The sequence below is a fragment of the Vombatus ursinus genome, unplaced genomic scaffold, assembly GCF_900497805.2.
Source record: "Vombatus ursinus unplaced genomic scaffold, bare-nosed wombat genome assembly UNPS02009173.1, whole genome shotgun sequence".
Lineage (NCBI taxonomy): Eukaryota > Metazoa > Chordata > Mammalia > Diprotodontia > Vombatidae > Vombatus > Vombatus ursinus.
In genome coordinates, this window is record NW_020948951.1 from 5,108,249 (window position 1) to 5,120,806 (window position 12,558).

The following is a 12,558-nucleotide window of genomic DNA, read 5'->3' on the forward strand; positions in this document are numbered from 1 at the left end:
CCTCCTGACTCTAAGGCCAGAGCTCTATTCACTGCTCCACCTAGCTACCCCTAGACCTGACCTTTGACCACGCCCCACTCAGGGTCTTAGAGACCCCCTAGTATGGGTGCATAAGCAATGAGGACTAACAGAGGAATGCTGGGGAGGAGAGACACGGGCTCAGACAATGTTTTTAGATGGGGCTTTCACCGACCTTGGAATCTTTCCTGACTTCTTTCCTATTAATATGCTCAGTAATAATATAAAGGCCTATTTAAAGACCACCAATCCAGAGGACATCTATAAGTGGCCTCAGACTGAGAGACTGGTGCCCCGATGGGAGCTGGCATCAGCCTCCACTGCCTTCTTGACTCTGCTGAATCCCTGACCTGCTCACCCACAAAGCACTGGTCTTTCTTGGCTCGGAGGGTCTTCCCAATGAAGGCTCTGCTGCAGGGAGAGAACCTGTCGTTGTTGGGCTGGTCACCGTCGGTGGCATGGGCAAACATCAGGAAGTTCCCGTGGGTGGTATCCATGCTGAAGCGGGCACACTGCTGGCTCTCATCATGCTGAAATGGTGGCACACATTTCCACATTTAGTTCAAAAGAACAATTTCACTCATCCTCCTAATCCTCACCATGGCCCCTGCCAATGGGGGTCATCCACCGAGGGCTCCCCTTTCATCTCTTACCACAGATAAGACACACTTCCCAAGCCTATTTTGGGGACAATCCTTGCCCACTTCACCTCAGAGGATTGTTCCCGAGAGAGAAAGGTACTTTGTATAAAAAATGGGCGCCATGATAACGGATTTGATTAGTCATTGCCTGCAATGCCCTCCCCACTCATCTCTGTAATCTAAAAATACTCCAGTATATTTTACCCCAGGGAGGAGAGTCTTATGCAAATGCCCATCCTGGAGCCCCGGGCTACCTACACTAACTTGCTCCTACCTCCTCCATGGAATTTTCCCCAACTTCCCCATTCTACACTGAAATGAGTAAACGCTTGATGCTGATCTCTCCCTTCTCTCAGTTCATCATTGAATTCTAACACTCCCAAACTAGAAAGGGCCTCAGAAAACATTCCAGTTTGTTGTTCAGTCTCACTCTTTGTGACCCCATTTGGGGTTTTCTTGGCAAAGAGACTAGAATGGGCCATGTTCTTTTCCAGTTCATTTTACAGATGAGTAAACTGAAGCAAAGAGGGTTAAGTCACTTGCCCAGGGTCACGCAGCTAGTAAGTGTCCAAGGCCAGATTTGAAACCAGCTCTCCTGGGACCAGATGTCTCTTGAACTGAGGCAGCTAGATGATTCAGTGGACACAGTGCCAGGTGTGAGTTCAAATCTAACCTCAGACAGTTATGAGCTGTATGACCCTAGGAAGGCACTGAACCTCTGTTTGCCTTAGTTTCTCCATCTGTAAAATGAGGATAATAATAGCATCTGCTTCCCTGGATTGTTGAGAAAATATTCATAAAGTGTTTAGTACAGTGTCTGGCACGTAGTAAGCTCTATATGAATATTGACTATTATTATTATTAAGCTGGCATCAACACTGTGAGAGGAGAGAAGGGGAGGGATGATGGTTAGAGCTAACTCTAGCGTACCACTGACTGTACCTCTTCATAGTAAGAGTTACGCTGGGAAAATCCAAGAATCCTAGAATTTTAGAGCTTGAAGTGAGCTTAGGAATAATCAACTGAGTTTGGCCCTTTCATTTTACAGGTGGGAAAACTGAAATCCAGTCAGTGTCTGAGATGGAACTAGACCCTAGCCCTTTTCACTCCTAGTCCAGAAACTGGTTCCTGATGCTAAAGGAAGTTTTTTTTGTTGTTGTTGTTTTATTTTCTCATTTTTCTACTTAGAACCTCTTAAAGAAAAGGAGGGTGGAGGCTTCCCTAGGACCAATCTTTGAGACTGGGATGAAAGTCTCCTCACCTGGGCCCCTAAGCTGTGGCCCAGCTCATGGGCCAGTGTGATGTGGATGAGGCGGGGCGGGAGGTAATGGCCATACTTCTGAATTGTGATCAGCCCTGTGTTCAAAGACCTCAGTGTCCCTTGAAACATCCTGTGCTTCGAGCAAATGCCACCCAGGTCCCCTAGAACAAAGCAGAAAGAAGGTCAGATTCTTCCTTTGTGGTGCCCAGGAAAAATCTGCGGGGAATATGGAAACTCAATATAATCCCAGCCACCCAGGCTTGAAGATTCAGAGCCCTCTCCATCTCCTCCCTTTTCCTCCTACATCCAGGTCAGCATCTCACACTACTGATCCCACCTTCCAAGTGACTTTTCGCCATCATAAGCCTTTATCACCTCTCATCTGAACTATTACAATAACCTAAAAATTGCTGAGCATTAGAATAAGAAGGTCCTTCTATATTATCTATTCCACCCAATTTATAGATGGGGAAACTAAGGTTCACAGAGATGAACTGATTTGCCTACAACCCCACAGCTAGGAAGTGGTAAAACTGGGACTGAACCCAGCTCTTCTGATTATACCACCATTCTTAGAACTGCCTCCCAGCCAATCCCTCTGCCTTTAGTTTTCTCTGCTTTGATCCACACTATGTAGGCAGCCAAATTCATCTTTCTAAAGCCCAACTCTGATCTTTTTATTCCACTGCTCAGAAATGTTCAGTGGCTTTGTGTTATTTGTCTCATCAAGGGCTAACCATTCAAGTTTCATAGGATTGAATGTAAGAAACCCACTTGTTTTATAGATGGAAGAATGAGGTCCATAAATGAGAAATGACCTACCCAAAGCCACCTAGGCAGTAAGTAGCAGTATTGGCTTCAAATCCACATCTTCTAACTCCAAATCCAGTGCTCTTTCCATGAAATTACCCAAATCCCACTACAACCTGCTCCCCGCCCGTGCATTTAACTTCACCTACCACTTCCCCTTTATGTAACACTCTGTTCTATCCAGGCAGTCTCCTTACCATCCCCACTTCCCAGAGTCCCACTGTTCAGCTCACCAGCTTGGCCATTAAAGGCAATTCCAAGGACTCCACTGTAGTCTCTGTCTGTTAAGAGGTAAGATAGGCAGTAACCATCCCAGTTGGACTGAGCATGCAGCATCAGGAGCTTCTCTGGACCAATGAAGGGTGAGTACATGGAGCTGGTGGGGTCATCTTCCTGTACAACCTAGGAACAAAGAAGGCTATTGATGATTCCCTCCTCTAGGGTGTGAACGAAGGTGGTTCTAATCATCAGCATGCCATCCCCAATAGATGAGACGGTTGGACTCAGCCATCTGCACCGGTGATTGTTATCTACTGGCTCTGAGTTCAGTGCTCTGCAGATAGTCTTTCTACCTCATAATAGGGAACTTCAACTTATTTACTGATACTTCCTCAAACCTTCTAACCTTCCAGTTCCTCAACTTACTCATTTCTCATGATCTATTGCTCTGCTCCATCAAAGCCACTTTTATGTCCCACTTTTATGTTAATGAACACTGAAATTCCTTTATTGGGTTATAATCTTTTATCATTCTTTTTTCAATGTTAAATTTTATTTTTTCAATCGATGAAAATCTGCTTTCTCTCTCTTCTACCTCTCCACCCTTCACATTGAGAAAGAAAGAAAAACAAACATGTGTAGTCAAGCAAAATGAATTTCTGCATCGTCCATGTTAAAAAAAGTTTCCCAAAAAAAATATTTCCCTCTGAGCCCATCATCTATTAGGAGGTGGGCAACATGTTTCATCATGATTCCTCTGGCACTGTAGTTGATCACTGTATTTATCAGAGTTCCTAAGTCTTTCCAAGTTGTTTGTCTTTACAATATTGTTGTTTTTATGTAAATTGTTCTACTGGTTCTGCTCACCTCATTCTGTATCAGTTCATAGAAGCTTCCCAGGTTTCTTTGAAACCATTCTCTTTATCATATCTTTTAGCACAAAAGGATTCCATCACATTCCTATACCATAACTTGTTCAACCCTTCTCTAATTGATGAGCACTCCCATTCTTTGCCACCACAAAAACAGCTGTTACCAATATTTCTGTTTGTTTTGTTTAGGGCTAAACCCTTAATAAATGAACGAACGAAACATTTATAAAGCCTTACTATGTGCAAAGCACTGTGCTAAGCCCTGGGAGCACAAAAAAGAAAATTAAGACATCCCCTGTGCTCAAGTTGTTCACATTCTATTAGGAGAGTCAACGAATATGAAAGGTTTTAGCTACAAGTCAGATGGACAGGTCCCATGGTCCTTAGGGTGTGGAAGTAAAGCAGATGCCTCTTCCTCAATGTCATTTCCACTGACAAAATCCTATCAGTGTCTGATACTGAATCACTTGACAGTGCCAAAGTACTTTGATGACAAGAACTTTCTTTTCTGGGTCTTCAGTGCCTGTGGTTATAGTATCTGCAGACAGTTGCTCTATTCATTTTCACAGGGGTTGCTCCTGGGATGATAACTGAGGGTATTGTGCTGGAAGCATTGCTATTCTCGAGGCTCTTGGGTTCAGGGTCCTGGGCTGTCTCCATCAGAGTTGAGAGGTGATGATCAAGGTGGTGCATGGTTTGACTTGTTGCTTCCTGTGCCTTCCTCAGATTGCCTATTTCTCTAGCTGGTCTGGCTTGTCTGCACATTCCCCCTTCTCCCTTCTCTCCCTTCCATCCCATTTCCTTGTTGAGTGAAATGTATTTCTGTACTCAACTCTTGTGTGTGTGTGTGTGTGTGTGTGTGTGTGTGTATTCTTCCTTCCTTTGACCATTTCAAATAAAAGTGAGATTCAAGTCTCACACACTTCCACCACTCATCCCTCCTTATTTTTAGATCAATTCTTGTATACCCTGATTACGTGAGAAAATTTTCCCAATCCTTTTCCTCCCTCCCCCTCAAGTGTATTCCTTTTCTCCTCCCTTTCCATTCTTCTTTTAGGATCATTAAAATATAACAGAGCCACTCCAAGACCTTCTGACCAATTAGACTTTTTTCACGACCCAAGGTTTCGAGGAAACACATGTATCATCTCTGTATATTAGAATGTAAGCGATTTATCTTGCTTAGTCCTGTGAGCGTTTGTTCATGTTTACCTTTTCATGTTTCTCTTGATTCCAGAGTTTGCACTACAAGGTTTTTATGCAGTTCTGGTCTTTTCATCAGGAATGCTTGAAAGTCTTCTAAAGGGCAGCACTTTCCCTTTGCTAAGTGGGGTAGTGGATAGAGTACTGGCCAGGAGTCAGGAAGACCTGAGTTCAAATCCAGCCTCAGACTCTTACTATCTGTGTGATGCTGGGCAAGTCAACCTCTCTCTGTCTCGGTTTCCTCAAGTGAAAATGGAGATAATAGCACCTACCTCTCAAGGGTTGTTGTGAGGATCAAGTGAGATAATATTTGTAAAGTGCTTAGCACAGTACCTGACACATAGGAGCTTGAGAAATGCTTATTCCCTTCCTCTTTTCTTGTAGGATTATATTCCTTTTTCCTAGATAAATTATGCTTGGTTATAAGTCTATATCCTTTGCCTTCTAGAGTATTATATTCCAAGCCCTCAGCTTCTTTATCTTGGTGGCTGTTAAATCATGTGTGTATCTAACTGTGGCTTCTCAGTACTTGAATTCTTTCTTTCTGACCACTTGCAATATTTTTTTTTCCCTTTGACCTGGAAGCACTGGATTTTGGATATAATGTTATCAGTAGTTTTCACTTTGGGATTTCTTTGTTTTTGTTTTGTTTTATGAGGCAATTGGGGTTAAGTGATTTGCCCAGAGTCACACAGCTAGTGAGTGTTATGAGTCTGAGGCTGGATTTGAACTCAGGTCGTCCTGACTCCAGGGCCGGCACTCTATCCACTGCGCCACCTAGCTGCCCCCTGGGATTTCTTTTAGGAGGTGACCAGTGGAGTCATTCTGTTTCTGCTGCCCCTGGCTAACCTCTGCCCCAAGTGTCCATGGACCTCTCTATGCAATTCTGGGCTGTTTTTTTTTTTCTTGGATTTTTTTTTTCTTAGATTTCCAGACCAGACAGGATCTGCTGCATTTTCTAGACCTGTGCAGAGGAGTGTGGGGTAGAAATTGGCTGTACTTCTTTCTTCTCTCTCTCTCTCTCTCTCTCTCTCTCTCTCTCTCTCTCTCTCTCTCATCTCTCTCTCTCTCTCTCCTTTAGAAACACTAGCTCTGTTCTTCATTTTCACCATGACCTTCAATCCTTCTGCCCATCATCTCTTTCCCAGGCTATCGCCCCTACACTCTCTTCCCTTCCCTATCTTGACCTCTAAAGATTGGCTTTTTATCTCATTATTCAACTGAAACTGCTCTCTCCACTGTTACCAATGATCTCTCAATTGCCAAAGCTAAAGCCTTTCCCAATCCTGATCCTCCTTGAACCCTCCGCTGCCTTTGACCCTTGTTAATCGCCTTCTCCTTCTGGCTTCCTTTAAGACTCATCTCAAATCCTACCTTCTGTAGGAAGCCCTTCTTACTCCTGCCCACTGCTAGTACCTTCCCTCTAAGAATATCGTGTGTGTGTGTGTGTGTGTGTGTGTGTTATGTACAAAGTTGTTTGCATTTTGCCTCCCCCATTGTAATGGGAGCTACCTGAGGGCAAGAACCATGTTTTTGCTTTTCTTTGTATATCTAGCACATAGTACAGTGCTTCACACATAGTGGGCACTCAATAAATGCTTGTTGATTGGCTGACAGTTCTTCAAATCTTGTTTGCAATCAATAGTACAATTTTATGATATGGCTGGCTAAGAAAAGAGCATAGTCTGGGGCCATAATTGCAGCTCTGCCTTGGCCCACAGTCTGGGCAGTTCAGGGTGTGGAATTGGGTGCTGAAGTGACGTCAACATGAATATTGAAGTCACCAAGGATGAGGACAGGGGATGCCATGAAGATTGCTAAATAGGTAATGGATGGCAGCAGGAAAGACAGTGACCTGGAAGATGGTAGATGAAAGGAGTAGCAGTTAGACCACTCCCTCTCAACAGATATCCTCACTCCTTACTTTTCTCAGAAAATCAAGGATATCTATCAGGAGCTCCCTCATCTTCCTTATTCTAAACCTCAAAACTCCTCAATATCTTCCTCCTTTGATCTCACCTTTAAGGGGGAAATGGCTTTTTTTTTTTTTTTTTTTTTTTGCCAAGACCAACCCTGTTCCTTGTACTCTTGATTTCATCTATTCACATCTCCTCTGGGAGTTTGACCCATCTCATCTTCAGCATCTCCACGTCTACTAGGTCCTTCCCCACTGCCTACAAACATGCACCGATCTCCCAATCCTTTAAAAAAGCTTCATTTGATCCATTCCTTCATTCCTCTCTGTGCCCTGCTCCTGACTCTTTGGACTTCTTTTCCTATCAGATCCCATTAGACTTCTCACCCTGTGAGCTAACTTCACCACAATACTCCTGCAGCCTTCCTTGAAATTCCCTCCACTCATGCAGCCCCTACTTATATTTCACTTTATCTTTGACAAACTAAAACTGAAGCTAGAACTCAGGTTTCTTTATTTCCAGTCCAGGGCTATTTTCCTTACTTCACGTTACTTCTTCAACATAGCATTCCCAGAGCAGGAAGTCTAGGCTACTACTGGTCCACTACTTCCCTAGACTGCCTGTCTAGGGGGATCAAAGGAAAGCAGATTTAGAGCAAGAAGGAACCTTTTATAAAGACTTTGAAGGGCAGCAAGTGATTATAAGAGTGAGGATAATGGCCTGGGAGAATAGGGAAAGATAGATAGATCAGAAGATGTGTTGAATATGGCGACTGAGTTTAGGAGTGGGGTCATTATAGAGGTAAAAAGACTAAAGAGTATGGTCAGAAAGAGGAATTTTAGAGGTTAGGACAAAAAAGTGAAGCAGTTTGGGGTGGTGCTTTGCCCGGAGGTGTTTCTGTCCTTGCAGGTGGCTGAGGTTGTCATAGGAGTTGAGGAGGCTGATAAACTCTGAAGCCAGGGTGTCTAAAGGGACATCCTTATGAATACTGAAGTCACCAAGGATGCAACTGGAGGGTGAGATGGGGGAGAAGACTCTCTTGAGCTGGGTACTGAACCCATTAAGAAAGGATGGCCTGACACGGTAGGAACTTAATAAATGTCTGCTTTAAAAAAAAAATCTAAAAATCATAGCTCTTTAGACTTAAAGGATGTTCCATCCTGTTAAGAGGACAACAAAATATGTCCAAAATCTGAACTGTATCTTGAGAAATGTTAAGAATAGAAACTTTTCTTGGCATATCTATGGGAAGTGAAGATGAGAATGATTTTTCTTTCCCTGGGTTTATAATTTGGGATATAAGATATCACTGTTTATTTGTAAATGGGACATCAGAGAGAAAAAAACATAAACAAAACCAAAATTACTTGCTTAAAAAAAGAAAGGACTGATTCCAGAAAAGAAAAATTTGGCAACTAACCACTGGTTAGTCTTGAAAAGGTTTTCTTACCACCGTTTCCCATTAAACTGTGCTTAATGAAAAAAATATCATGGTGATATTGGAATTGACAATTTTCTTTATCTGAAAAATATATTTGCAAAAATCAATAAAGTTAGAATGAAAGAAGGAATATATGCAACCCCTCAAATAAGGAGAATGAAGAAAAATAGCATTTTAATAAGTAGCTAAATAAAGTTGAAAGATATTCATGCAATTGATTTTTTTAAGTGACCAAAATTTGGAGAGGAAAATACAAGGCAGAAATTTATCAAAAAATTGTCAAGTATCTTCTCAAGGTTTATAGGTTGTCAACAAGAACTAATTAAGTACATATTATATTCTAAGCATTATACTAAGAACTGGGAATCCCAATGCAAGCAACAAGAAAGCTAGTGTCCCGTCCCCCCCCCGCCAAGGTGAGGGAATATAACACATAAAGTAGAGCTGACAGGGAGGGGAACAGAAAAAAGATACCTGTGCAGAAACATGATGGAGAAGTTTAGAAAGGAGGAGTAGATACAGGGGAGTAATGAAGGAATGAATGAACACATCTGGCCTGGGTACTTTCTCTAAGTTCCTAGAGGAACTTATCAATCCAAGGAAAAGGGTGAAGGCCCAATCCTTCAGGATAAAAAGGTCAAAGATAAGGAAAAATATTTATGGTGAAAAAGCTTCTAGGAAATGGTGAAATAGTCTACAGTCAAGATTAGATTCAATTTTATTTCTTCTCTTCTTCCTTTCTTAAATTGTACTTTTTCTAAGTCGTATTCTCCTACATATTGAAATTTACCTATCTCTGGCTGTCTGTCAAATGGATATCACCTTCATGTAACAATATTGTCTAAATATTAAAAACCTAATAGGCAAAAAAGAAAGAAAGAAAGGATGGCCTGTAGCCAGGAGATGCAGCAAGAGTCCGAATAGAAACAACCAGATGGATGGAGAGTATTTCAAAGGAAGAAAAGTTGATGAGTCGTGGTGGTGGAGAGAAGATCTAGAAGCCAGGAACAGGGTCGGGATGGGGGTGGGGAGGAAAGTTTGTCTCCTCCATGGAAACAAGCCTGTGCTACTTACATGCAGGGTTTTCACTTTGAAGTCTATATATTTGATGTGTCCAAAATCAGCTTTTTCATAAATGGTATTCACCGCTTTAACATAGCTGGCAATCTGCCAAGGGCAAAAAAAAAATTAGCTCCACCAAACCATCTCCACAGGAAACATGTGGAGAAACTCAAGAAGTAGCTCATCCTTCTGGCTGTGTTTTAAGGAAATTCAATCAGACCTTCTGCTTTCTGGCACATTTATTATACCATTAAAGGATCTGGTGAAATAAGTTCATAAAACATCAGAGTTGAAAGGCCCTCAGACTATAGAATGACAGAGCTGGGAGGGACCTTGGAACGCAGCGTGTTGGGACTGGAAGGGACCTTAGGGAGCATAGAACGTATGACTATCAGGACTGAAAGAACCTGGGAAACTAGAGAGATGTTAGATCTGCAAATGGCCTTAGGCGTCAGAGACTCCAACTCTTTAATACTACAGAGGAGGAAAATGAGGCTCAGAAAAATCTAATGACTTGCCCACGGTCACACAGAAAGCCAGTGTCAGAACTAGAACTAGAACTCAGGGAGTCTCTTTATTCCCCGTTTGGGTTATTTTCTTTACTTCACGTTACTTCTCCAACTTTGCATTCCCAGAGGAGCAAATCCGGGCTGCTACTTCCCTAGGCCGCCTGTCCAGGTGAGATCATAGGAAGCAGAATTAGAGCTAGAGATCATCTAGTCCAATTCCCTAATTTTACAGATAAGGAAGATGAGGCCCAGAGGAGATAAGTGACTCACCCAAGGTCACATAGCTAATAAATAGCACCACTGGGATTTGAACCCTTATCCTCTGACTCCACTAGAGCTTAATAAATGGTTCTCGACTGATTGATTGATTGAACGAAACCTACAAACCTCCTTCCTAGCCCCTTGAGGTCACAGCTTACTGTGAGGGTCAGATAAAATAATATAAGTCAAAATGCTTTTCAAGTTGTAAACACCTACGTGAACTTGAGGAATTCTTGTTAAATATTGATCCTTTCCCTTTTCCACAGTGCTGTAATACGTCTGCCTATGCAATCTAGATAGACCTCAGAGCTCAGCAGGGTTGGCTATGGATCTAAAGATATATTTGCATTCCCAAGAGCAATGATGCCAGCTGTGTGGGAACTGGAGGATAGGGAAAGTGAGTGGATCAATGAAGTCAGTGATACTGGGAACTCCTGGATGAGGATAAGTCCCTCTGCCATTGGTGCAGGCAGGCGCCTTCTCAGCAACTTACAACATTAAAAGGTTGCCTAGATCGCTGAGAGATAGTAGGATTTGCCCAGGGCGGCGCAGCCCAGTATATGTCAGAGGGGAGACTTGAGCCCAGGTCTTCCTGGCTCTGAGGCTAGCTCTCTAGCCGCTACATCCCATTGCCTTACAAAAAGGGAGTAAAAGCCCTCTTATCAGTATGGGTACTCTCTGATGTAGATCCACACTTTTGTAGACGGCCTTCGTATGTTGTTGTAGCCAAAAAACAAACAGGAAAACCCAACCCCACTCACTGGTGACCAGCCTTTCAGTACCAACCCTCCCCAAATGTGGCCAGGTTTGTCCTTGGGCAACAGATGCAGTCTGGCCAATAAACTGAAAGCTCATGTTCCTGCAGTGCTAAGGTCCACAAAGCGCTGCCCTTACAATAACCCTGTGAGGTCAGTGCTGCAAATAGTAATATAGCTTTTCTCCAAATGGAGAAACTGGACCTCAGAGAGATGAAGCAGTTTGCTTAGGGATACAAAGCTATTAAGGACCAGACGTGGGGCTTGAAAGCACTGAAGGTCACATAGATGTGTCAGCTCTATGATTCAGATCCAGGTCTCTAGGTCTCCTAGTTCTCAGTCCAGTGTTTCTCCTACTACATGATGCTGATGTGGACCTGAGGTGGGGGGTGGGGTGGGATCCATCCCACTGCCCTCTGCTCTTTTCTCCCTGGGACCAGCTCCCTGCATCTTCCGTTGGGATGGATCTCCCAATTGTCAGATCCTGAAAGGCGTCAGAGGGGTAGATGAGCCTCTATTAGAGCCTTCCCAGAGCTCACCTGAGCAACCACAGATTCCAGGCTCCCAAATCTCCTATAAAACAAGAAGTCGGCTTTGAAGTGCATGAGACACGATGTCCTGGAGTAATCGAGGCTCCTTCTTTGTCTTGGTAATGCTTTCTCCTCCTAGGGAGATGAGAATTAGTTAGTCAACAAGAACTTTTGGTGCACTCTTGGTACCTCACAATTGGCCTTGAACCTTCATCCATCTATTCATCCAATGGATCAAATGAAATATTTGTAAAATACTTAGCACAGTGCCTGGCACATAAGGAGGCACTACTGAAATGCTTGTTCTCATTTCTTCCTTTCCCCATCCATCCTTAACCATTTATTCAGCACTTGCTCTGTGTTAGACACTGTACTGGGTCCTGGAGAGACAAAGACAAAATACAACCATTCCTGCTTGACATGAGCTTACATTCTATTGTGGGAGACAATAATAAGTAACTACAGAATACAGACCCAATAACTACAAGGTGATTTTGGAGGCAAGAGTACTGGGATCTGGGGAAATCAGGAAAGACTCCATACAAGGGCGGCGGTTGAGTTGAGTTTTGAAGGAAACAGGGATCCTAAGGGCCTGATATTGTTGGTGAAATTGGCCATAAGTGATTCAGGGATTGATACTGTGTGATGACCAAGTCCTCTAATTGGCTGCAGGACCAGAGGAACTGATAACTCAGGAGCTGTTAGGCTATAACTGGTTATGGATACAAAAGAAACAATCTGCCCATCTTTCTATCCACGAATTAGTCAATCAGCAAGGGCCCATGAAGGCCTGCTGTGTGCCAAGCCCTAGGGATACAAGTACAAGGAAGGAAACAATCCCTACTCACAAGCAAGTTTTGTTTTGTTTTGTTTTGTTTTGTTTTCAGCAAGAAGGCAAGACTTCTTTGAGCTGGTCCACAGAAGGGGCTGGGAGAGAGGTGTCAGCCTTGTCTCTCACCTGGTCAGGTTGTCTTTGAGCATATGGTTACCTCTGTCCTTTTACATTTATTCTTTCCTGATAGAAAAATAGAGCAATAGTGGATGACGGAGGCTGTCTTGA

At 43.1% G+C, this 12,558-nt stretch overlaps 1 protein-coding gene across 2 annotated transcripts in view; it reads right to left on the reverse strand.

Moving 5' to 3' along the window:
* Positions 1 to 12,558, reverse strand: part of LOC114034981 (disintegrin and metalloproteinase domain-containing protein 10-like) — a 55,104-nt gene that overhangs the window by 18,741 nt on the left and 23,805 nt on the right. For both annotated transcript variants that reach the window (XM_027850855.1, XM_027850854.1), the window contains exons 6-10: positions 11,508 to 11,633; positions 9,456 to 9,548; positions 2,964 to 3,132; positions 1,921 to 2,081; positions 377 to 548 (exon numbers count right to left, since the gene is read on the reverse strand). In XM_027850855.1, the coding sequence (XP_027706656.1) occupies positions 377 to 548; positions 1,921 to 2,081; positions 2,964 to 3,132; positions 9,456 to 9,548; positions 11,508 to 11,633 (721 nt within the window). The remainder of the gene's footprint in view (positions 1 to 376; positions 549 to 1,920; positions 2,082 to 2,963; positions 3,133 to 9,455; positions 9,549 to 11,507; positions 11,634 to 12,558) is intronic.